At 28.8% G+C, this 26052-nt stretch overlaps 4 protein-coding genes across 18 annotated transcripts; 1 reads left to right on the plus strand and 3 right to left on the minus strand.

Moving 5' to 3' along the window:
• Positions 1 to 16: 16 nt before the first annotated feature.
• Positions 17 to 7305, plus strand: LOC103571629 (nucleolar protein dao-5). Of its 3 annotated transcripts, none has more exons than XM_053743116.1 (9): positions 17 to 635; positions 1541 to 1728; positions 2108 to 2326; positions 2395 to 2559; positions 3741 to 4725; positions 5900 to 6644; positions 6737 to 6903; positions 6975 to 7011; positions 7119 to 7305. In XM_053743116.1, the coding sequence occupies exons 3-9, from the start codon at positions 2144 to 2146 to the stop codon at positions 7129 to 7131; spliced, it is 2295 nt and encodes a 764-aa protein (XP_053599091.1). In that variant the 5' UTR covers positions 17 to 635; positions 1541 to 1728; positions 2108 to 2143; the 3' UTR covers positions 7132 to 7305. The 3 variants fall into 3 exon arrangements, with proteins under 3 accessions (XP_053599091.1, XP_053599092.1, XP_008548079.1); XM_053743117.1 differs by lacking the exon at positions 1541 to 1728 and having other exon boundaries at positions 17 to 151; positions 374 to 635; XM_008549857.3 differs by lacking the exon at positions 17 to 635 and adding an exon at positions 1337 to 1439.
• Positions 7306 to 8927: 1622 nt separating this feature from the next.
• On the minus strand, positions 8928 to 16492 carry LOC103571628 (cyclic AMP-responsive element-binding protein 1). 13 transcript variants are annotated; one of them, XM_014444520.2, is made up of 9 exons: positions 16358 to 16492; positions 15687 to 15768; positions 15386 to 15593; positions 13878 to 14027; positions 13239 to 13365; positions 11504 to 11593; positions 10966 to 11109; positions 10697 to 10766; positions 8930 to 9775 (listed from the first exon to the last, which is right to left on the minus strand). In XM_014444520.2, the coding sequence occupies exons 3-9, from the start codon at positions 15572 to 15574 to the stop codon at positions 9625 to 9627; spliced, it is 921 nt and encodes a 306-aa protein (XP_014300006.1). In that variant the 5' UTR covers positions 15575 to 15593; positions 15687 to 15768; positions 16358 to 16492; the 3' UTR covers positions 8930 to 9624. The 13 variants fall into 13 exon arrangements, with proteins under 13 accessions (XP_053599096.1, XP_014300006.1, XP_053599095.1 ...); XM_053743120.1 differs by having other exon boundaries at positions 15687 to 16170; positions 16290 to 16371; XM_014444521.2 differs by lacking the exon at positions 16358 to 16492 and adding an exon at positions 16290 to 16307.
• A 584-nt stretch (positions 16493 to 17076) lies between these two features.
• On the minus strand, positions 17077 to 20805 carry LOC103571625 (probable allantoinase 1). Its single transcript, XM_014444516.2, has 10 exons — positions 20660 to 20805; positions 19384 to 19553; positions 19199 to 19313; positions 18989 to 19135; positions 18779 to 18915; positions 18499 to 18685; positions 17812 to 17941; positions 17578 to 17750; positions 17489 to 17521; positions 17077 to 17421 (listed from the first exon to the last, which is right to left on the minus strand). Exons 1-10 carry the CDS (start codon positions 20801 to 20803, stop codon positions 17287 to 17289), a joined length of 1371 nt encoding a protein of 456 aa, XP_014300002.1. The 5' UTR covers positions 20804 to 20805; the 3' UTR covers positions 17077 to 17286.
• A 250-nt stretch (positions 20806 to 21055) lies between these two features.
• Positions 21056 to 26041, minus strand: LOC103571626 (glutathione S-transferase LANCL1). The gene is made up of 10 exons (XM_014444518.2): positions 25950 to 26041; positions 25765 to 25862; positions 24106 to 24227; positions 23137 to 23316; positions 22902 to 23050; positions 22542 to 22818; positions 21635 to 21817; positions 21411 to 21557; positions 21205 to 21307; positions 21056 to 21141 (listed from the first exon to the last, which is right to left on the minus strand). Exons 3-10 carry the CDS (start codon positions 24208 to 24210, stop codon positions 21065 to 21067), a joined length of 1221 nt encoding a protein of 406 aa, XP_014300004.1. The 5' UTR covers positions 24211 to 24227; positions 25765 to 25862; positions 25950 to 26041; the 3' UTR covers positions 21056 to 21064.
• Positions 26042 to 26052: the final 11 nt, after the last annotated feature.

Raw genomic sequence — 26052 nt, forward strand, 5'->3', positions numbered from 1 at the left:
TCAATTATTGTAATGCACGTGCATAAATTACCATAAGATAGCGACAAGAAAAGGTAGAGGATGAAGAAGTTGTTGAAGAGGAAGAGAGTGGAGTAGTAAGAGAGAACGGAGTAGAATAAACACTCGGTTATTTTATTTTTCATAAACGTGGGTACGTATTCTGGTGTAGCTTTAATACAAACATCCAAACTCCCTCCGGCTTCAGTGAAAGATCCGCGCTTGAGGCGAACGGGAGTACTTTTGCTACGGTGCTCTTGTTAACTCTTTATATTTAATTACAAATATTAATCATCTGTTTTTAAGTGACTCAATGTTATCAAATATTTAAATTTAAATTATTTATTTATTCATTAATTAATTCTACAAATTATAGATTTAAGTATCTAATGCTCGGACATTAATGCAATTAAAAATAAAAAACTGTAACGATACTGTTGTGGAAATTGTGTCAGATATATGTCCATGTCCTCAACCGGTTTCCGATTGATTGCACACGATACAAGTTAAGAAAGAAAGGCCTTATTCGGAAGCAACACTCATATTTAACCAGACTCAAGTTCGTTGCGTGACTCGGTCCTGTGGGCGATCTTTTGAGCTTCACTTCACTGATTACTCATTTTTTATTTTTTATACAGGTGTGTTATTATTTTTATCTTCTTTATCATTACGTCATTATTTGTCATATTTTGTTTACTCAGTACATATTTGGCGGTTAAATTTTTTTTATCATTTTTAATTTCTTAGATAAAAATATAAAATGTTGTAAAAAAAAAAAAAAAACCCCGCCTATTGGCACGAGTGCCCTCGAATCTGTAACCGGCTTTTAAGTACAGTCGTTTTACTCTTACATTACATTGCACACTAGATATTACATTAGACAGTGACCAATCCCACGGCAATTGACAATGACGTTTGAATCATTTTAAATACAGATACAAATATGTAATCATTACATTCTTTGTTTCATTTAACGCGGTTATTATTAATTTGCATGATCGTACATCAATAGACGGTATAATTAAATTCAAATTTTTAAATTTATTTGCCGTAAATTAATACGCATGTACTTGAAAATATTTTTAATTACAGGAAATAAAGTTATGTAATTACGAAATAAATTAATACTTATGTTCATTTATCGCACGCGCTACTCACTTTCTATAAATAAAAATAAAATTTCGATTAATTAAAAAATAAAAAGTTTAATTGAAAAAATTATTTAAATTATTGGCGGTATTTTTAAAATTAATTTTTAAAATTTTATTTTATCTTTTCATGTTTATGTAAATCACGTGCGTGTTGAAATTATTAATTCAGTTTAACTAATTTGTATGTGGAGGCACGTTAATTGTAATTTGTAGTACATGTTAAATTACGTATTATAATTACCTTGAAAGAAAATCGTGAAAGTTTTTAAAATGAAGTAAAAAAAAGTAAAAGTAAGAATTGTTCTTTTTTTTTTTAAATGTAAGAACAATTAAATTACGTGTAAAATTTAAAATAAAATTTATTGGGCATGTTAAATATACGTTTGTATCAGATTTGAAACAAGAGTTCGTTGACTCAAGGCTTTGAAAGCGGAACCAATGGATAAATTTTTCAGCGTAGAAGGGATTCAAGTTTTTTATTTTGCCGAAGAAAACAGTCGTGATGTAGAGACTACATGACTAAAGGAGTTGAGAAATAAAGAAGAAGAAGCAGAAGAAGAAGGAGATAAAGATAAAAAGTGTGAGTACGAGCACGAGCGAACAAAGAAAAAACGACAAGTATAAGAATAAGAAAAAAAACTCGAGGACGATCTTTAGGTCTTGCGGGGGCGACTTTACATCCGCGTCCTTGAGGACCCGTCTGCTCTTCGCCTACTCTTTGTTTTTTAAATTATTCTTTTTTAATTTTTTAAAATTATTGTTAGTTTATTACCTAGTGTGTAGTTCGTCTTCCCACGTTCTGCGACACGTTTACATAAATCGCGAGGCGTTTATTATGCATAAGTTCTCATCGCATTGTCACTCGATTGTTAAATTTAGTTTTTTTTTATCAAAGCGATTAAGTTATTACGATAATGTTAATTCATTATTTTTAATTAAATTAATTTTATTTATTGCAGATAATTACTGACGTTAGTGGACTTAAATAATACATAATGATGAAGATGGAAGTAGTAATGTCACCAGGAAGATTTAATGATGATGGAGCGCCGTTTAAAAATGAAGAAATTAGAGAATGGTCGAGAGTTGATCGTCTAACGGGGATGCTGGAACGCGCGAGAATTGAAACCGGGAGATGGAAAACTAAAAATGATGATGCTGCTCGTTCTTATGGAAAAGTAATGATTTAAAAAAAAATACTTTAATTAAACATTGAACAGTTATTTTTTAATTTTTTACTCTACAGGTTACGGACCAACGCGAACGTAATTCCGTTGACGGCAGTGTAACGCAAAAAGCACACAGACAAGTTGAAATATTCCAAAGTAAAGAACCTGGCAGGTCTGTACAAGTTGTACGCGCGTCCCAATGGTCGTCTTCTAAAGTTACCGATGTTGAAAGTATTCCTTCAGTAAGTTATTAATTTTATTACTTTTTAATTAATTAATTAATTAGTCATTATGCGGTTTCGTTGCTACATAGGTTTTTTTTTAATTTAAAACGTTAATATAATTTTTATAAGACCTGGTGGATCCGAATTATGGTAAATTACCATCTTTTACTGCAAATTTGCCGGATTTTACGATAATTAGCAGCAAATTACAGTAGAACGCGACAGCTTGCAGTAAAATATGCAGCCATTTGTAGCATTTTTACCGTACCATGATGAAATACTTCTCTTTACGGCTAAATGACATAATTTTGCAGTAAATCTGTATATTTATGATGAAATACTACAATGTTACTGTGAAAAACGTCAGAATTGACTCAAATTTACAATGAATTACCGCATCTTAACCTAAAATACTGTAATTTACCGGAACTTATCGCAAAATACCGTATTTTACTGCGAATTTTCCGCATGTTTCGGTAATTAACAGAAAGTTACAGTATAATTCGACAATTTGCGGTAAAACATGCGGACATTTGTGGCATTTGTACCATAACACTGCGAAATACTCTACTTTACCGTAAAATGACGTAATTTTGCAGTCAATCTGCACGCTTACGATGAAATACCGCACGATTGCCGCAGATTCACGATAAATTACCGTCCCTTAACCGTAAAATTCTGCAATTGACTGGAACTTATCGCAAAATACCGTATTTCACTGCAAAGTTGTCGTATTTTTCGATATTTAAAAGCAAATAACGGTATGATGTGACAGTTTGCGATTGAACATACGGTTATTTGTGGAATTTTTACCGCGATATGATAAAATAATTTTCTTCACGGTAAAATAACGTAAGTTGGCAGTAAATCTGCGTGTTTACGTTGAAATACTGCAATTTTATCGTAAAATACCGCAGGATTACCGCAAATTTACGTCGAATTACTGTACCTTGACCTTAAAATACCGCAATTTACTGGAACTTATTGCTAAATACCGTATTTTACTATATAATACTGTAATTGTCGTAGAATACCGCAATTTGCGGTAAAAAATGCCGTAATTTGGATCCACCAGGGAATTCATTCAATCCGAGCAAAGCTGGATAATTGCTTATTAAAAGTAGATGGAGATCTACTTGTGGTTAAGTACAAATTAATTGATTAATTAAGTATTATTAATTGTATATTTATACTTTTAGAGCCATGGATTAAATAGAATAAATGATGAATTAAAAATAGATAGTTGGAAATTACCATCTTTACGTGATATCCATGCGGAACTAGAACGCGATACTGAATTACCTTCTATTAGAAATACAATAAATGATAATGTGTTTAAAAAATGTACATTAAATAAAAAAAGTAACTCAGATGATGATTTATCGATACTAAGTACTGGTGATTCATCAAAAAATAAAGAATCTTTTACACGCGATTGTAAAAATAGAAGATCGTTACAAATTCCCCCCAGTGTTATTTCGATATCGTCGAGTACCAGTGAGGAAAAAAATATTCAAAATGATATTTATTCCCCGTTGTCTTCAGCAACTAGTGGGAACACATCAGTAATTATTGGCGACAAATCTCATTACGGTTCACTACGAAAACCTCCAGTTCAATCATCACCACTACCATCATCTTCATCGCGAAGTAATCGCCCGGCAGTTACTGTAGTAAATTTAATAAACCCATTGGAAAAATATCAAGATGATTTGAGAAGTAAAAAAAGTATTGTGACACTTCGGTCTTCGCCGATTGCTGAAGAAGATTTGAAATTATTTAATAGTAATAATAGTAATAAACAAATTGGTGCTAAAACAAATTCATCTGGTGATGAAACGTCATCGGCAATAAATTTACCTGGACGAGTTAAAAAAGTTGGATTTTGTAAGACTGAGATACATTTTGCAGCCGATTCTGGTAAAGTTAATATTGTTGAGACTGATGGCAAACCACCGCCGACGAATCGGTTTCGTCGACGCAAACGGAACCATAATTACTCATCTGGACAAGCTGGTAGTTATCCGAGACGAATGATTATTAAGGAAATACCACCTGATGTTAAACATAATAAACTAACAGGTGATGACGTAGGCGCTTACTCTGTTGTTGATTTAGAGACCAAAAAATTCTGGACACCTGAGCGTGATGGTAAAATTCATACCACTATGATTAATGTCAGAGGTACAATAGTTATTTCTTATTACATAAAATAATTTAATATCAAATTAATAATTAAGTTTTTTAATAAAAAAAATATTTAATCTTTATTTTAAAAAATTTTATCGTGTAATTTATGGAGAAAATGAATTATTTATATTGTCAAAGAGCACCTTGCATCTCCAGGGCAAAAAACTGATGAAAACGACATGAGATCTTAAAAATTTTCTAAAATAAATAATTACATGGTGACCACAGATTTTTAAAACTGAAATTCCCAGACTTTCCCAGGTATTCCAGTGAAATAATTAAAAAATTCCCTGACCATATGTAGTAATATTAAATCATTAGAAATATTTATTTAATTCGAAATAAAATGCTATAAGTCAGTTCAATAAATAAACAATCATTGTCTTTAAATGAAACTTTATTTTATTATTTGTCAATGTTCATAGGTTTTTTTTATTTATTAAATGAATAATTATTTATTTTTTATTTTAAATCTTTGTTCTTATATAAATTACTCTATAATAAAATATAAATAAATTTTTCATTTTCACTAGAATAAATTTCATAAATAAGAACGTTTTATAGAATATTAATAAAATATTAATCAAGTACGCGAATAATAAATATAGTGAAACTTATTAGTTCAATACTTATGTATACTTTTAATATTTTTGGTTTTTTAACTTGTCAATATGCATGTTAATAGCTTGTGGTTCCTGACGATTGGTTCCTACTAAGACTTTTTTTATTGGAATCAATTTCTACTAATTTTTTTTTCAAAATGGTATAAGAATCGCATTCGCGCCGCGCCACTTTTTGAACAGTTTTGACAGAAAAAAAAATTTATCGGATTTTTTCAGTCAAAAAAAAGAAAGTAAAAATTTTTCCATTTGTGACGAAATTCCCTGACTTTTCCCTGATTTTTCCAGTATATTTATAATTCTCTAACATTTTCAGGTTTTCCACAAATGTGGCCACCCTGTAATTATAATTTCTTTTTCCAATTTTCAGCTTTAGAATAAGTCTACAATATAATTAGAAATTAAAAAAAAAACTATACTTAGTAAAGCCAAAAAGGCGTATAAAAATATAAATTCTTTTAGAATTAGTGCCACAATATTTCATAAATTTGGTAGTGATACTCGAAGTCGCTCGTTATTATTAATCATTTATATTTTTTTTTAAACAGACAATGAAGAGTTAAAGAAATCAAAAGAATTAACATCACCAAAAGTCGTATCTGAAGTAATATCACGTCGAAATATTGATCAAGTCGACAATAATACCGTAACAAAAGACGCTGAAAACAACCGCGTACTCTCAACAGTCGTTACAACTCACGAATCCACAATTGCACGCGTCGAAGACAATGTTCCAAAGATTAAAAAGCCAACTGATGATTTTAATAAATTCACTTCCTCATTGCTACGAAGAAATAAAAGTAATGGATTGAAACGTGCGTCGAGTGTCAAAAGTGACTCGGGCAAAAATTCACTTAATAAAAAATCAAGTAAAGACAAAGACAAAGACAAAAATAAGGATAAAGATAAAGATTTAAAAGATCCCGTGTACATTAACGTATTTCGAGCTAATCGTACTCCCATATACGAAAATTATCAACCACCAGAAGAATTGACATCTGAACCCACCCACGGAACTGCAAAGGCAATTGATAAAAAAAATTCATTTAAAATATCGAATAAACTAGGAAAAAGATCTCCAGTAACTACAACACGTTTCGCAACGTGGAGTGGATCCATAGGAAAATATCCCCGTGATTTAACGAAAGCTAAAGTTATTAAAAAAGTAAATAGTACTAGTAGTAATAATAACAGTAACAGTAGTAATAACAGCAGTACAGAGACCGGTAAATTACACCGGAAGTCAAGTCCTACGAGTGAGTCAAAGAGATCAGATATTAAAACCGGATCAAGGTATTTTTTAATCATCATGTAGACTTGTAGGTTGAGGTCATAATTTAATATTTTATTTTATTTTATTTAATTATTTGCTAATGTGTCACTAGATCCAAGAAACCGATGGAAGTTATTTATCGCACGGCTGTTTATAACATGAAGAATGAAAAGTTGTCAAAGCCGACTAAAGGCAGAGACAGTAAAACCCCTCCACGTTACATCAATGATCTCATCTGCGGCAGCAAAACCAGTCGCCCGAGTAACTCAAAGCATAAAGGTAAAAATAATCTTTTTACCTTATTTGTAACACACGTTATTGTAATATATTTTTTTTTATTTTTTTTCCAGGCTCCATTTCTCAGACTAACAAAGAAATACAAACGAGGTAAAATAATAATCTGGTATTTTTTTCTTAATTTATTCTATTTATAATTTGTACTTAAATTATTTAATTTTTTATTAATAGTTATTTTAGTATTCTTTGTGTTTCAGCCACTGGAAATAAATGCTCAATGTTAATATTATTATTATTATTAATTTTTTTTTAATCCGTTAAGATCCAGTAATAAAATTAATTCGTTAATAATTTATGTTAAATTTATACGAATAATTTAAATCTGTTAATGCTTTTAATATAAGAGACTTATTGAAATGACATTAGAAAAAGATAAATGATGATTTATTAACAATTGTAAGACTTTTAATTTAATTGTTTTATAGAAATATTTCATATAAGTTATCAAGAAGATTTACACGCTATTTTGTTGTTTTTATAATTTTTTTTTTCTTTTTTCTTTTTCTTTTTTTTTTTCTTTTTTTTTCAAGAAAGCCAATGATATGTAAAAATACATTATTATTATCTATATACAATACTTTATAATATAATCGGTGCAGCAACCAAGATATACATATATCATACATAATTTTGGTAATTATATACAAGAGTGACTGCCTCATTTTTTTTTAATAAAACTATGAAGTTTTTGATGAAAAAATCTAAATTTTTTGGATTATACGCTTCCGCAAATTCCGCCGGAACGTTTAAAAAAATGGCGCCAAAACAAAGTACGAATTTAAATATAATATTGAAGTTAGCCGACATTTTATCATTTTTGAATTTTTTTGTACAACAGTAAATTATAAAAAAAAAATATTTGGAAAAATTGCACCGATAGTTTTTTAAATTTCCTACATGTGCATATTTTTTTTTTATTTTTGTAATTCATTTGATGAAAACAAAATTAGAAAATTTTTAATTATCTTTTAACTTCTGAATCACAGTTAGCTGACGTCTAATAAATTTTGGGTTTTTCTAAAAACGATAATTTATTAAAAAAATATTTTGAAAAAATGCGCACATAGTTTTTTAAATTTTCTACATGTGCATATTTTTTTTTTATTTTTATACTTTATTTGTTGAAAAAACCCGAAAATTGTTAATTGTCTTCCAACTTCAGGATCATATTTCAAATACTTTTTTTTTTACCGCCAAAAAATTAGCAGCCGCACTTGTACATAATTACCACAATTTTAAAAATTATTCTTCACAATAGATTGTATTATTTTATAAATTATTTTTCTGCATCATTGGACAATTATGCGAAGGTCTCATTCGACAATTAAATGAGAATCGCGAGAAAAAATACAACGGACGTACGTGTAGGAGGTGACATAGGTTTCTTAATAATAAATTATTCACAGTTATTTTTTTTTTCTTTAAATATTATTTCGATGAAACATTTTTAGATGAATACGTAAATTTTTTTATACAAATATTTAATTCATTTATCAATGAATTATTTATTAAAAATTTCTAATAAATCTAGTCATTAAATGCTAGAAAATAAAATAAAAATTGCAGAGTTAACATTATTTAATAATTATCTTTTGTTCATAAAAAAAAAAAACATTCACTTGTTGTTTATTACAAATATAAAGTCTACCAATCACGTACGTTCAACTGAAAATATTTTTTTATCTACTTAATCCGAGTACTAACAAATTTTATTCATTAAATTCTTTTCATTTTTAATTTTTTTAATATTTATATATTTAATTATAATCATTAATTAAATATTTTATACACATATATTTTATGTACGAACATATATGTATATACTTCAATCTTAAAGGCACTCCTGATGTTTTATTATTTCTTTTTTTTTTTTAAATCTTATATTACAATTTTATATTTATATATTTTTTACAATAGTGATTTAAAATTACCACCGTTGTATTTTTTTTATTTTCATTTCCAAGAGTACGATAAAAATTGTGATTGTAACGGAAAATTTCTGTATAATTTAAACCAATTGCACAATAAAAATAATAAAATAAAATATCAATTAATTAATTAATTAATTAAAAAGTATCTAATCATGTAAAATTTCTCCTTCTAATTTTCCAGTATTCAAAAAAATAATTTTTTAAATTAAATTCAATTACATATAAATTTATGTATAAATTCGTTAAAAAAAAAATTAAAAACAAAAATATAAGATTAGAAATTTCCGTTTTTTTTTAAATCGTTTGCTCCTCGTGAACAAAACCTTTGGCTTCTTGCTTAAGTCACCGCAAGTTTTACAATCCTTTCATTCATCTTAATCATTACAAATATTTTTTTAATAATAATAATAATTACTATCATTATTATTACTATTATTATTATTATTATCATCAGAATCATCATACTTCAATACATAAATACAATATGATACAGACACCTATGTATAAGAGAACGGTTTTGTTCAGTGATTTAAATAATAACATTTGTTGTTTATTTATTATACTTTTTTAAATCTAAATATAAATATATATTAATAAATATATATTTTATTTAAGATTAAACAAACCACTTTTAAATAGAGTTGAGTTGGATTTATCATTTCCACCGATTAAAAATAAGACAACTTGCGTTGTTAATGTAGACGGTGTCAATGATTGTTGATTGGTCTGTTTAAAAAGACACCCGTAAAATAATAATTACAAATTTCGAATCTCATTCAGCTTTCTGCTGATGCTGATACAATTCTTTCAGTGTTTTAAGCTCGTCAATGAGCGTTTGGTTTCTGTTTTCTAATACAGCTACTCTGTTTTCCAGACACTTAATATATTCTTTTTTTTTTCTTCGACATTCACGCGCCGCTTCTCTGTTAAATTTTTATTATTTTTATTACTTATTTTAAATTATCACTGCCTCCACTTTTTAAAAATTTTATTAATTAATTAAAAAAAATTAAAGCATCTGTTGAAAAAAGAACTATTGTAATTTTTGGAGATATGAAATTAAAAAAAAATCACAGTTGTTATCAATTAGGAGTAAAATGAAATATTTTTTAGTCAATTTTAGTCTACAAAATTTGAAAATTCAAATTATAAAATTGACATGATTTTTAAAAATTTGAAAACTGGCACTGAAAATTTTTAAAAAGTGGCGGGTACTGTCGGAGAAAGGTCTTAAGAGGGACCACTAGTGTGATATTTCGAAAAAAATCAATTATTTTTTGCAGTTCCTGCAAATATTTTTACAGCCTCGTGAAGAGCAGTCGGTCATCGGTTCCCGAAACTAAATTTTAAAAAACTGCTGCAGATAGCTCGAAGACAAATCATCGATCGATTCGATTCTTATTGCAGCTTCTTTAATGTTTCTCCATACCATGAACCTCCAGTTTTCCAATCGAATAGAAAATGTAATTTTGCCAGACCAAAAATCATCAAATTTTCGCGCGAAATTTGAAATTTTTTATTTAAAAACCCCGCCATTATTAAAATTAAAATTTTTCTTTTCGATCGAGGGTCATGGTACAGAAAATACCATCTAGTTTAATAAACTTTTTGGTTTTTATTTCCTGCACTGCGAAAGCCGCAATCACTGCAGTAGGACTTTTTTTGGGAGCCTTGAGAGATTGCGAACAACTCGCTGAGTTTTTAATTTTTTGGTCAAAAAATTTAATCATATATTTATTAGAAGATTCCTCGCAGTAGTTTTCTTCAAAAAAATTCCCAAAAATCTTTTTCAGGCGGTTACACTAGCGGTCCCTTAATAACAAATCATTTTTTTTATTACTTACCTATTTTTCTGCAACCTCATCTCCCGTTTCCTGGCTGCATCTTCAACAACAACACCGTGGCCTGTATACTCTGTAACATTGCAGAAGGATGTACTTTTTGAAAATAATTAACTCAAATAATTATTTGTCTGTAGATTTTTACAGACAATTTTTTATTTTTTTTCTAAGGGTTTAAATAATTGAACGTAAGAATGAAAGACAGAAAAAGAGAAAATGAATAAGAAAAGAAATAAAATAATAAAGAAGCTTAAGAAGAAAAAGGGACACACCTGGGACAAAAAATTGTGTATCCTGGCCCTGTGCATACTGCACTATTGTACCTCCTGCCGTTGTTGCATTGCTCATTGTCAGCGTATGAAGCCCTGGCACACCCTCCCCCTGGGTAGCTATTTGTATTGTTCCCGCCGGTATTACTGTAAAATATTTACTTTTTTATCTTTTACAGCAGCAACAACAAAAAATAATGCCCCCACATAAAAATATTTACGCGTTGAATGAAACATCTCATAAATACATCGCGTTTTTTTAAAATTTAATCAATCAATTGATAGAATCAATTTGATTCGCGGATTACCGTAGATGCCATACCAAGCAGAACAGAGGAAACGGCAGTATTACACAGGGACAGGACAACCTAGATTAATTAATTAACGGAGAGGAGTTAGGTAGGATAAGCATTAATCATTTAATAAACAACAATTTAGTTTATGATTATAATTAATTAATAAATCAATGAATAATTAATAAAATAAATAAATAATAAATAGATTTATTGATAATTGAGTTTAGAGTAAAGTATAAACCAACCTGTTTGGTATTGCAGTGAATGAGAAGACATGTCACTGTCCACGTTAGAATCACACTCTAGGGAGGATTCAAGGGGAGGCAAAGGACCCGCTGTAACACCGAATCAACAGACTCGGATTATTTTTTTTAAATTTAAATCCATCATCATCATCATCAACATCATCGTCATCATGATCTTGTTCTTTGTACATATCAAGTTCTAATAAATTTTAATTACACGGAATATCGATAGCAGTATTCGCTATTGCGGTCAGTGTCCTCACGAATGTTTAGTTTTTTATTTTTTTTTTAAATGGTAAGTTCGTGCAGTCAGATCATACACGCAAGACAAGCAGATGCAAGTGTACGGGTTTTAAAAAAAAATTTTTTTATTTGGAGGATTAGCGCCAGGGTGGCTACAAAGAAATAATTTAAAAATTCCCTATTTCCCGATTTTATAGTAAAGTTTTTCACATTTTTCCTTGATTCAGAAATTCAATTCGTAGCATTGATATTCAAAGTTTTTGTTTTCATTGCCAATAATTAAATCTGATGTGTTTCACACTAGTCACAAAAATTAGGGATATTAAAAAAATGTAAATTTTTAAGTGATTTTCCCCAGGTTGTAACTCGAAGGAAAATGCTCGTACAACAAAAACAAAAAAGACAAATTGTAGCTCCAAGTATCTAGTTTTCTGATCTGGTCTTCAAATTTTTTTATCATACACGATTCCGGAGTAATCAAAAATCAATCATAATTATCGAAACAAATTTATTGAAGTCCGTGAACCGCTTTTAAGACGAGCAAAAATTTTCAAAATTTTTTTTTCGGTGGTTTTCTTACGATTACTCCCGCCCGTGCATAATAAAAAATTTAAAGACCAGATCAGAAAACTAGACACTTGAAGCTACAATTTGTCTTTTTTGTTTTTATTTACGACCATCTCCCTTCGAGTTACATCCTGGAGAAAATCACTTAAAAATTTACAATTTTTTAAATATGTCTTAATTTTTTGACTAATGTATTTTTTAAAAATTTTTAAATTTCCGTCGCAAATTTCCGTATACTTTTTGAAATTCCCTGACATTTTCATATTTCCCGGTTTGTGGCCACCCTTAGTTTGAATTAGTATGAATTAAAAGTGTGCAGTGTCGAGTGTGTTAAAGGAAAGAGGTTTTTAAAAATAAGGGGATATGAAATATATTACAGAGGGGATTTAACAGTCGATAAAAGCTACTACTAAATATGATGCATGCTGTAATGGTGCGATAATGGAGACTTTAAGCGTAAAATCATGCACAATATTATCTACACGGCTTGGTGTGGCATCGTCATTGTTCTTTTTTTTTATCGTTTGATTAAACCTCAAAGTCTTATTTTTAATTACATTTATTTTATTTACATTGAAGTTATTATAAATTTACAAGGATTCTGGAAAAAAGGATTCTGTCGTATGACTGACATGCACTATTATGTTTAGATAGTTTTTTAAATAATAAATTTACATTACGACGAATCGTGATTCACTGTTGCCGCAACAGTAAATACCTGTTACGTGTTAATCTCTCATTATACTTATTAATATAACCACACGTTATTATATTTACGTCGTTTAGTTAATTTACAAGTGTAGAAAAAGTAAAGTAATTAAATAATTCATTGATAACATAGATAACTTTTTAAAAAAGCGATAAGAAGTTTAGATGAGTTTTAGAAAATAATAATAGTATGTAATAAAATAAGAATACTAATTACCGGCTATTTCACTGGCACTTAAATCGTTTAGGATTTTGCGATACGAAGCTCTTCTTGTCAGCAAATCTCGTCGTTTTTTAGGTGACTCTTCATCTGAAAAACTGTCATCACTGGCTGTTTCGACAACCTGGACAAAATAATTTGTTTTTATTATTTTTAAAATACACTACTTATAAAATTAATAATCTTACGATCAATTAAATTATTTATTACACAGAAAAAAAGGATTTTTTAGCGCAAGAAATTTTTTTTATTATGAATTGAAGACAAAAATTTTATATGACTGGAAAAATTTCTTGGCTCAAAAATTTATTTGTCACTTGAAAAAATTTATACTCGCCCCAAGAAAATTTTTACTTGACCTGAGAAATGTTTTGAACAGTAGGACCTCGTTATAAGACTAAGTTTCTCTCTCAAACTATCGGGATACATGGTTCAGAAAAAAAATAGAATGATAGTCTTATAACGAGGTCTGACTGTATTATGAATTGAAGACAAAAAATTTTTTATGACTAGAAAAAATTTATTGGTTTAAGAATTTTTTTGGAGCGAGTAAAAATTTTTTGTGACAAGAAATCCTTTTTTTCTGAGTAACTATAAATTTACGCTTAACTATTTTAAAATATTAAAATAGATTACCTGTAATGTTTGTAAACTCCCTTGCGCTGATTGTATAACAGAATTCGGTTTACTAACGAGTATAACATTTCCTTTTGAAATAGCTACCGGTTGTATATTAGTAGCACTCTGGATCACAGATTGATGATTTGGTTGAATAACTGATTGTACCTGACAAGCAAAATAATTTTAATTAATATTTAGTCATTTATAATTAACTTTTATGTCAAAATCAAACTGTCAAGATTTGATATTTTAAATTTAAAAAAAAAATGATTTATTTTTCACGATATCAGCATCGTATTTTACACACTAAGGGTTGAAAATATAAGTCAAATGTCTAATAATGGTCAACATTTATCTAACAGAGTATCGACTTTCTATAGAATTTTTTAGAACGCGATCCTGATCAAAACTATGGCATTGATTGAATGATTGTAGTTTTTTGGGAATTAAATGCGTCTATTGGGAAAACTCTAGCCGATAAAAGTATAGAAAAAAAATTTTTCATGATACCAGGATCGAAACTTAAAGTTTCAATGTCTCTACAGTCAGTCGAAACAAGATAATTTCAGTCCAAAGCCGCGAATTAATATTAGCAAACGCGTAAATTGTAAATACCTTTAATCAACGGGCAGAAACAAACTTGTTTCGTCCCATGAGAACAAACAATGTTTCTGCCCGCTCACTGAATGCTTTTGCAATTTAAACTACGATACTTGTCAATGTTTAATGTTAATTTTAGACCATTAGTATTATTTACATAAATGACAGTTCTGTGATTAAGTTTTGTAAGAATTAGAATGAATAATAAATAATATTTAGTTTCTGCTTAATTATAAATTGCAAATGACATTTAACGCTTGTACTAATAGTTGATGACACTATTGGTCTTAAATTAATTTTATTCTGATTGACTTCTAACAATGAAACTTTAAATTCCAATGCAGATAACCATGGAAAATCTAGTGTAACTCAGGATGGAACACAATTTCAGACTACGGGTGATGTCAGCCTACTTCACCCTGGTCTGAAATCTTTTTGTTTCATCCCTTATTACACAATGCATGTTTACTTTCAGTCGAGAATTTTTTTTCTGTGTATTACTTTTCTATAAATTGTTTAGTAAAAAAAAAAAAATTATTTTAACAATAAAATTTTCGGTATCTAAAAACTTGACGATTGACATAAAAGTTAATAACAATAAATCTCAATTAAATAAATTAAAAGTAATCGTAAACCAAAACCAGCATTCTGCATTGTTCTAAGTGCAAAAAAAAAGCATAATAAGCAAAAATGTGCGGGAAAATACAATGGACATTAAGGTAAAAGACCCAGTACCGATCAGGAAACTAGTACCCTACCATTCATATATTTATTAAATTTTACTAAATATAAATATACAAATTCATGGAGTGATCAGGTACTAGTGACCTGATCAGGTACTAGATCTTTTACCTTAAGTTAAAAAAAAAAGAACGTGGAGCATAGGTACACAGGATGTTTATCTAAACAAATCCTGTCTGTACCTGAGTTGTCCCCGACGTGGGTAATGTCAGATGCACAATGCTGGTGGAGGCTACCAGATGATGTGTTTGCTGTTGAGATCTACTCAATGATTGTACCGAGGTAGCGATTGCTGGAGCCGAATCACCACTGTGTGAATCCGGCGACAATGGGTCAACGGCTGATCCGTTTTCTTCGACCATACTTTCCATATCCTGGGGACTAATAGCCCTAAAAAAATTAATATATAGTTTTAAAAGTCAGCATCAATTTTAAATAAATTTAAAAGTGAATAATAGTAATTATTTAAAATATTAAATTCACTTGTATTATTTAAATAAACGATTTAAAATTTTCCCGCCATTCACATGGCACTGCAACAACTGCGTCATTTACATAAGCAGTTCTAAAAATAAAATTTAACACACACAATATAAAATGTTTTTAATTTTGTTCACCATCAATAATATAAATAGACAAATCCCAGTGGATAAACATCGCAACTGGACAATAACGAAGAGGTGGATGATACTTTTTTAAAAATATTCTTATATTTTTTGAAATAAATAAATACTATTTCCATCACAACATCAACACAATTCAAATGACCTCAATTTCAATTGAAATATGCACATTTATATTTATTTAAATTTAAAAAACTTATTGTTTTATTGTTCATTTGTTTGTTTGTTGTTAATTATTTATAAAAAACAAAAACAGAATCTCAGTACAGGCGCCATATTTTTCAATGAGATTCTGGTTAACATCGACGGATTGTATAAAAATGCCTACGGTGATGATGTATACCCTTAAGAAACACACACACATAAGTGATTGAAAAATAAAATAATCAATTATGTATCACTAAATATGTATTATATATTAAAATATGAATTGTGTGGCGTTTAAATTAAAAACTAAACGTACCATCCACCACCTCTTCGCTACGGTCCATGCCTCCTTGTTATTATTCTCCAGCTGGTGTATGTACTTACCAGTTACGTATTTCTCGTCACCAACTTTGCTGCAATACGAGTGGGCAAGCGGGCAGGTACGTAGCAGCCACGTCAAAACTCCAGTGGCTTCGTCACTGGTTGGAGAGACCGCGATCTCCAATACGCGCGTCACCATCAAAATGGCGCCTGCCCATTCCAATTGTATGAGTGAGTAAGAGTATATTCTATACTATATCTATATATATATATATATATATATATATATATATATATATATACATATTTTAAATGAACCTTATAATTGTATGAACAAGAGTGAGTAAGATATATCATTGTAAAAGAGGGGACATATATATGTATATATATACTAAGTATGTAAAGAAGATAAAAAAAAGTCTCTACATTCTTAAAAGAGATTAGCGTTTATCGTTTATGTATTTGTAATTTTAAAAAAAGAAATCTATAGGTTTTACTTTTTTTAAATTTAAAAATAATTAAAATCTTTATTTTAAGTCAATAGAATTTGAATTTAAAATTGTAAAATAAATGACTTTGTTTCAGTTTGAATTATATTTAAAAATTAACATATTTAAATATATGTTTTTAAATATAATGTATGTTGACGTCATCGGGTGACGTCATCGGTATATTTTATATATTAAAAATATGTGTAATATTATTGTTAAATTTTTTATTTTATGGAAAATTTGTTCAAGAGAAAAAAATTTTTTATGATTAGAGAATAAAGTATATGTATATGTTTTTTTTTAACATGGATATATTTGTTTATTGCTTTTACAAGATTTGTTTTAATCCAGAGATTATGTGCGATGACGTCATTTGTGATAGAGTGGAAGTAGAGAAAAAAATGAGTCATGATGATATTTTACGTCGCGGACAAGGTCACAAGTGTTGACCCAAGACCTCATATTTGTTTCTTTATTGTATTTTTTAAATATAAGGTAAACTTATGAGTATGGTTTATTTAAAATAAGTTTTCCGTTTGAATTTTCAGCAATGCGACCGTTTTTGTAGATGAATTTCCCACGCAGAATTGTCGATACCACGCGACCATTAAATATCTTTCCTTCGTAAGGACTTATCTGTAATTTTAATTAGTGTTAATGCTATGTTAAATTATTTTTTTTACTTACATATTTATATGATTACCTTATTCTTGTATAATATATCCGCTTTTTGTACCTACGAAATGAAAATAAAATAAAAAAATTTATTTTAATTTTAAATTAGCAAATTACCATCAACTGGGACTCAGGGTCCCATACGACGAAATCGGCATCCATTCCTGGATAAATTCGTCCTTTTATTTTGCCTAGTCCACATAAATTTGCTGGATTTGTTGATATGTAACGGGCGATTTTGCAAATATTTATTTCCCTTCGCTGTGCTTCTGTCCAAATTATCGGCAATCCTAGATAATTAAATAATTATGAATGCAAGTTCAATAAATTGATTATTTAATTTATTTTTACCAAATTGCAAAGAAGAAATTCCACCCCAAGCATCAATAAAATTATTACTCTTAAGATCTTGAGTACAAGGTGAATGATCTGAAACTATCATATCCAATACTCCATTTTCCAAAGCTTTCCATAATTTTTCCTATTAAATATTTAAATGCATAAATATTTTAAAAAATTGCACCTGGAGTTATTTACATTTTCTAGGTGTGCATATTTTTATTTTTTTTAAAATTGAATTGAAGAAAAAAAAAATTCAAAAATTGTTAATTTTCTAACTTCAGGATCTTTTTTTCAAGTAATTTAAATTGATATAAATTATTGCATTAATTTCATGCTTAGCCAGAGGAATCATTTTATTGACAGAAGAAAACAAAAATTTATTTACACTACTGCAAAAAAAAGATCAAAATATCTTGAAATAAACTTGGGTTTCTTCGATTAAGAAAATTATTTTGAATAAAGTCTTCAAATTTTTGCATTAAAAATATATTAGATTGAAAATTTTGAATAGCATAATTTGTAGAGGTGTGCGAATAGTTAGAACTTATGAATTATTTGTATCGAGTCGAATTGACTAATTTGAAACTTTACGAATTATTCATAAATTTTTTTTTTTGAACAACTTAAAATTGAAATAGTTTTTCCAATAATTCAAATTTTCGTCAGAGGATTTAAATATTAATAAACAAAAATCACCCGATTTTCCTTTGAGCGAATTGGCGGGCAACATTTGAATCTAGTATCACAATTAGGAATTTCATCATCAATAATTGTTAAATAATGATAACAAGTTTCTGCAGTTAGCGGTACATTGTTTTTCTTAGCTTCTGATACAATATCAAGAGCTTCACTTGCTGATAAATGGACAATATGACAACGTACGCTAAAAAAGCCCATAGTAACAATAATAATTATTTGTAATTTGAATTCAATTTTAATTGAAAGAGAAAATTTTTTTTTAAACTCCAAAACTTACTTGTATTTTTTACAGAGCGAAGAAACTGCTTCAATAGCACGTACTTCCATACTAGATGGACGTGAATGAAGAAAAGTTTTGTATAATGTTGGATCCATTCCTTCTACTGATACTTTATCTTCTAATTCTGCATGAAACTACACAATAATTTTTAATAACAATAATAATAAAATATTACATTTTCCTATGTAATATAAAAATTATTTTTACCGCAAGAACAGCTGAAGTTGTTTGCAATTCTCTAAGAGCTTCTTCGACTTCCGGTAAAGTAACATGTTTAAATTCTTCTGTTCCGCTTGGTATTAAAAAACATTTGAAACCAACTACGCCAGCTTCGACCATTTTTTTTAACTCATTCTACAAAGTATTTACATCAAATATTAAAAATAAATTTTAATTAAGTAATAATAATTAACTTACAGTATTTCCAGGAACAACCCCACCCCAAAAGCCAACATCAACAAATACATTTCCTTCAGCGGATTTTATTTTAACTTTCAAATTATCGACAGTCGTTGTCGGTGGTATAGAATTGCTGGATAAATAATTTAATTATTTATATGAAAATATGTGTATATTTTATGGAAAATAATAATATTTCTTACAGTGGCATATCAATAATTGTTGTAACTCCACCAGCAGCGGCAGCTTTTGTTGCTGTTTTGAATTCTTCCCACTGTGTACGTCCAGGATCATCGATATGAACGTGAGAATCCACAAGACCAGGCATTAAAACATTTGATCCAAAATCTTCAATTATTATTCCAGAATATTTCTGGAATATTTAATACTTATTAATTACAGAATATTGTGTGACAAGGGATGAAACAAAACGATTCCAGAGCAGGGTGGTTGGCTAACACCCGCAGTCTGAAATCGTGTTTCATTTTCACACACTAAACTTTTCATGATTATTTGCATTGGAACTCAAAGTTTCATTGTCAGCAGCCAGTCATAAACGAATTAATTTAAGACCCATGGTGTCATCAATGAGCGTAAGTGTAAATTGTAATTTGCAATTTATAATTAAGCAGAAACTATAAATGCTATTTATTATTTGCTCATTTTTACAAAACTTAATCACAGTCGAAACTTTCATCCCTATCAAAAAAATCCATATCGGAATCCAGACTAAATTCCTATAAGAGTTCCTATATGGCGTTTTCGAATGAATTCCCATATGGTTTCTTTTAGGAATCCAGATAATTATACAGAAACTCAGATTCTTATACGAATTCCCCACAAAGAAATCCATATATCCAAGTTTTTATATGGGAATCCAGGTACCCAAAGTTTCCTATGTGGTTCCTACATAGAAATCCATGTACCCAGTTTTCTATGTGGGTTTTCTACATGGGAACGTACCCACAGTTCCCTGTTTAGATTTTTCATAAGTCCAGAAACCCATGGTTTGCTACATGTATTTTTATATAAATCCATACACTCCTATATTAATTTCTATTGATTCTTACATAAATCCATACTTTTCTATATGGATTCCCACGGGTTCCGATGCAACCCCACATGGATTTTTTTATACGGATACTATTTTTCACGACCTGCACTTGAAAGTTTAAATTTCTGCCTCTGTTCATAGGAAGAGTAGCGCATTTTTTCACCATACCTACACCGGAAGTTTAAATTCCTGGCAGAAAATTACACACATGGGTTTGAATGTCCTACTTTCCTCCCTTCGTGTGTAACGTATTAATTCTTCCCAAGGGATACAATAAATTTATTCTGCCTGCTGCCTAAAGGCATTTATATTTTTTTTTTTACACATTCCCTATTTGTCCTCGACATTGGACTGAAATTAGCTTAGTAGACACTGAAACTTTAAGTTTCGATGCTGGTATTAGAAAAAAATAAACAAAAACTCACATTCTTAACATGTTTAATTTTTTCATTAATATCACCACAAATTACTTCATGAATTTTTTCATTTAAAACAACGACAATCGCTGGTGAAACTTCATCATCAAGAACAGTACGCTGTGATACAAAAGCTTTAATCTCCGAAGACATAATTAACAAAGTTACTCGTCTATTTGTGCTTAATTATTTAATTTATTATTTATAGTTAACTTGTATGGAAGTTTTGGTTACGTTATTACTCTACTTAACTGAGACTCTGATAATTTAATAATAAATTTAAACCTCTGTTACTCTAAACGATATCTTCTTTTTTTTTATGAAAGTTCAAAGTTAAAGATAAAAATTAATTCTACGTCATTAAAAAAATATTAAAAATACGTAATGAGTAATAAATTATAATAAATTATTATTTTAGAGATCGTAACCAGGAAATTTAGCTGACGATGGAACAGTGAGATCAATTAAGTAGTAAATAATTCCAGCGAGACCTAGAAAAAAATTATTTATTAAGAATAGTAATTAATTTATTAAATTTATTAATTAATCTTTACCTTCAAATAACGAGTACGGACGATCGGGAATACGAGCTTGATGTTTTTCGTAATCGAAACACCACTCAGCAAACTTACAAGCACGATAAAGATGTTTCAATTCCTATCAAAGGTTACGTAATGCAAATAAAGTAAATTTAAAAGTTGAATAAACGTCAAGATAAAAATAAAAAATAGTCAGTTATCATAATTTGTTTAAAAATTACCTTCGTCTTTTGATAAAGACATAAAAATGTGTAAGCATTTCCTGACACACCGTGGCAAATTCCACTGCCTTTTTTCAATAATCCCCGACACCAAACAACTTCGCCGCAATCTTTAGCTATTTCTAGGTAATCTTGGCGACCAAAAATCTAAAAATAAATTGAATATGTAGGAAAAAAAAATATATAATAAGAAAAATTAATTAAATAACAATGATATGATGAACCTCGTGAGCTAAAGCAAAGAGCATCGTCATGGATGGAGCTCCATGACACCAGTGAACAAGTTTGTCTGAACTGCCACCAACGGATGAGGGAAAATTTCCAGTAGGATACTTTAATGAGACTAAATAATCAATTGACGGTTCAATGTCATTTTTTAATTGTTCGTGTGTTAAATATTGTCGTGCCTAAAAATACATTAAATATTTTTATTGATATTTATGTAGGATAGAAGTAGCATTTGTGGCCACTGCTCTATTTGTGAACATTAAATACTTTATTTTAATTAAGGGGCAAAGAGATCTGAAATACAAAAAAAAAAGGATATTTTTGTGATTTTTTTTTTTCAGAGTATCTTCTTTATTAAAATTTTCAAAATTTGTGACATTATTAAGCATCATTCCAAGAATGTTTTCCTAAATTTTCATAAAAAAATATTGAGAAATGAGCCGGTGGTAGTGGGGAGAGACGAGTCACTTTAAAAAAAAGTCTCCACGTCGGCAGGATAACTCATGACTGTTTCATCGGAAATCAAAAAACCAAAAAGATTTCTTTCATACATAATTATAATACATTTAATTTCAGATGAAGCAGTCATGAGTTATCCAGCCTACGGCATGGAGACTTTTTTTTTGACTCGTCTCTCCCCACTACCACTGGCTTATTTTCAATATTTTTTTACGAAAATTTAGGATAATATTCTTGAAATAATGCTTAATAATGTCAAAAATTTTGAGAATTTTAATAAAGAAGGTACTCTGAAAAAAAAATCACAAAAATATCCGCTTTTTTTTTTGTATCTCAGACCTCTTTCCCCTCTTAATGAAGAAGTATGAAATAAAATTTCCGGAACCCGGCATGAATAACTCAGTCTATTATTAAATAAATTAATATTATTTAATTGAAGCTCACTTGTAAAAGTATGTAAAGAATTCCTGCAAGACCATGGGCACCACCAAGATATTCCGAGTCATGCCAAATGTACATTAAAGGCGTACTATATTTGCGCGACTTAGCGTAATCTTTGCCAGTTGTCAACATGCAATAAATAATTTTCTTTATTACGTCATCGTCAATTGAATTGGGAATATGTTTGTTGACAAAGAGAAGCGCGTAGAGATAACCAGCACGTCCGTACAATAATTCGTCGTATGAACTTTTCGTTGCATTATTAAACAACGCAAGCAATCTAAAGTCATTACATAAAATATTGGATCTATTATAGAACTTCCAAAATTAGATGATAATTATAGATTATAATAAAATATTAACTTTGTAATCATGGATTCAGACTGCGCTTCATCATTTAGTGACTTAAAAATAACAGCACCGAGTGCTAATCTTCCAGCTTCGCCAATTAAAAATGTTATGTCCCGTTTGCTTCTAGAGCTACCTTGTCTGTCGATTAATTCTAAAGCTCTCTGTTGAATAATTTATTTATAAATATGTTATTGAGTAATCAATTATCGATTATTAATAGCTTATTTTAATAGACTGGGTTAATTACTTTTATGTAAGTCTCCTCATTAAATCTTGTACCGTAAAAATAATACAGATATGCAATTCCAGTGTTCCCGGTATAAATTGAAGAATCATCTTGATTGATCCATTGTTTTTTATTGTTATTCAAATGATTTAACATTATAATTATTTTTTCTTTTAATGTTTCTTTGAACTCATCATGAATCTGTAAAATTTATTTTATTTATTTTTTATTTAATTAAACAGTTGGAACTGTACAAAAGTTAAGGAGTAAATCTGGAGTAAATGTGGACAGGATGACTGGTTATTTATTTGAATTTCTTTGAGTGAAATTCACACCGAAGGAGAATTCAATTTAATGTTAAAAATCTAGTTCGGAGTTAAATTCACTCCTACAGAGAGTTAATTTTTATATCAAAACTTCGAATCAGAGTGAATTTTTTTTAAACTCCGGAACTCTGCGTAAATTCGAATTTAAATAAAATCCATAATCCCTCCGAATTTACTCCTAATTTTTCACAGTGTACATGCCCTTTTAGATGTCAAAATTTTTTTTTTCAATTTTTAACTACTCAGTAAAAAATTTGCGAAGTGAAAACCGATTAAATCAGAAGTAAATGCGGAGTGGATAACTGTTTACTTATTTAATACCCTTGGAGTAAAATTTACTCCGAAGGGGGGTTTCTTATAATTTTTAAACTCCGGTTCAAAGTGGACTTCACTCATAAAAGGAGTTTATTCTAGTATTAAAACTCCGAATCGGAGTAAATGCGGATTTAAATAAAATCTAAATTACTCCGAAATCACTCAGCTGAAAAAACAAACTCCTTATTTACTCCGTATGCAGATCGATTTTTTTAAACCGGAAGTCTGAGTGAATTCGAATTTGAATAAAATCCGTAATCACTTCCAATTTGTTACAGTCTATTATATATTAATTTTTACAGGCACAATTTAAATTTTGATAATGTAATAGTTTTAAAAATTTTCATACATCATTTTTATTAATATCAACAATACTATCTGCAGTCGTTGGTGAATAATCTTCGAATTCATTCTTGAAATGTCGACCATCGTCACGAAAAAATCGAGAACTCATTTTTTAAAAATCAAAACCTGCAATTAAATTTATAAAAATTAAAATAAATTTAAAAAATTACTATTATTAATCATAATAAATTTGTGTTAACAGTAATTATCTAAGTAGTCAATTACTGCAATAAATTTTTAAGTATCAGGATCCTATTCATTTATTTTAATTAAATTCATTATTTATAATTTATATTTTTATAGATTCTGCGATATTTAAACAGATTATTTTTACTTGAATGTCAGAGAACGATTCTATTTTTCTCTATGTGAAATTTTCCCCACTAAAAATCTAACAAGGATTATAAATTTTCTAAACAGTGTACATCTCAGTAATAACAGATTACATTTTGCTAGAGCTCTTGTATAAAATCTATGTACATGAAGATTGGAACCTTTTTCGCGAAACGAAAATGAGAAAATGAAATGTATAGAAAAAAATCTTCTGGATCTTTCTGAAATGTTTCGCACAGGTACTAGTATGCCAGCCGAGTCATATTTAATCAGTAAAATTACATAAATTTTTGGTTCCATGCGTCTTCATCCCCAGACAAATTATCCATATGACAAAATATCACCATAATTATTTAATTAATATTTAAAACTAATAAAACTAACAAAAGTTCTCGGGATAGTCTGCTGGTTTAACTGTTTATGAATGTTCTTTTTTTTTTACTAATGTAAAATTTATAATTATTTAATTTTGTTTGTGTTTTTTCGAAAATAGACCAACACATATGCTTGTTATCATGCTGTGCCTTTTTTTTACCGATGTCGTGGAAATTTTTTTTCCAGTCTATTTTTTTATAAACTGTTTTTTTTCGATTGCCAAGGATATTTTATCATGGAGACATTTTGTCACGGGGATAATTTGTCTGGAGATCTTTTATTTGAGAATTTTTTATCAGGGATATTTTGTCCGGGGATGAAGACGCCTGATACCAAATTTTTTTTATCTTCGTTAAGCGAAATACGTTCTCGTCTTCAAGTACATCAAAATCTACATAGTTCTTGAGTACCCAGGTAGCACAGAGACAACTTTAAGATGTCATAAAAATGTCTTTTAAAAGTACAACCAATTTTTTTTTTCTCAAAGCCATTTTTATATAAATAAGACATTCAAGTACTGGTCCTGAGTCATAGAAAATTTGTCTTCTTTTTCGTCCTAAAAAAAGTCATGTCAATTAAACATCTTTTAGATGATAACTGATTTGACAATTATTTGTAATTTACTTTTTGTCATCACTTGTGTCAAGTTTTTTACAGATGTGTTTTCAGTGATATAAATTTACAGAGTAATATTGTTCTATAAATAAATGTCAAGTGCCATTGTCCAGATTCTTAATTTAAAATCAGTAGTTTATTTGTACATTAACATAAAATCTATCAATTACATATTTATATCAATTAAATTTTAAAATAAAAATTTTTGCGTCGAAATAAAATAAAATCATTTTTTCAAGGTTAGTTATTGTGTCATTGTTTGTTTTTTATAATATTTACATAAAATCAAATTAATTACTTACTTTTTATATATATTTCTATAGATTAAATATATAAATACCTTTTGATATAAATTTTTACAAAGTTTATCATTAATTTATTATTATAAATCCTTTTTTATTTTGAGCGACAGTGGAACCGGTTTGAAAAACTGCAAGTCTAAATAATAACAATAATTTTTACTTTTAAATATATATATATATATATATATATATTTATATATATATATATTATACATAGAAATACCTATACTTGCATACAATTCGGTTAATTAAATATTTTTAAAAATATATGATACTTTAATTTTGACTGTCACAAAAAAAATTATTTGAATTTTTAAATTGATTTT

Source organism: Microplitis demolitor, chromosome 2, assembly GCF_026212275.2.
Source record: "Microplitis demolitor isolate Queensland-Clemson2020A chromosome 2, iyMicDemo2.1a, whole genome shotgun sequence".
Taxonomy (NCBI): Eukaryota; Metazoa; Arthropoda; class Insecta; order Hymenoptera; family Braconidae; genus Microplitis; species Microplitis demolitor.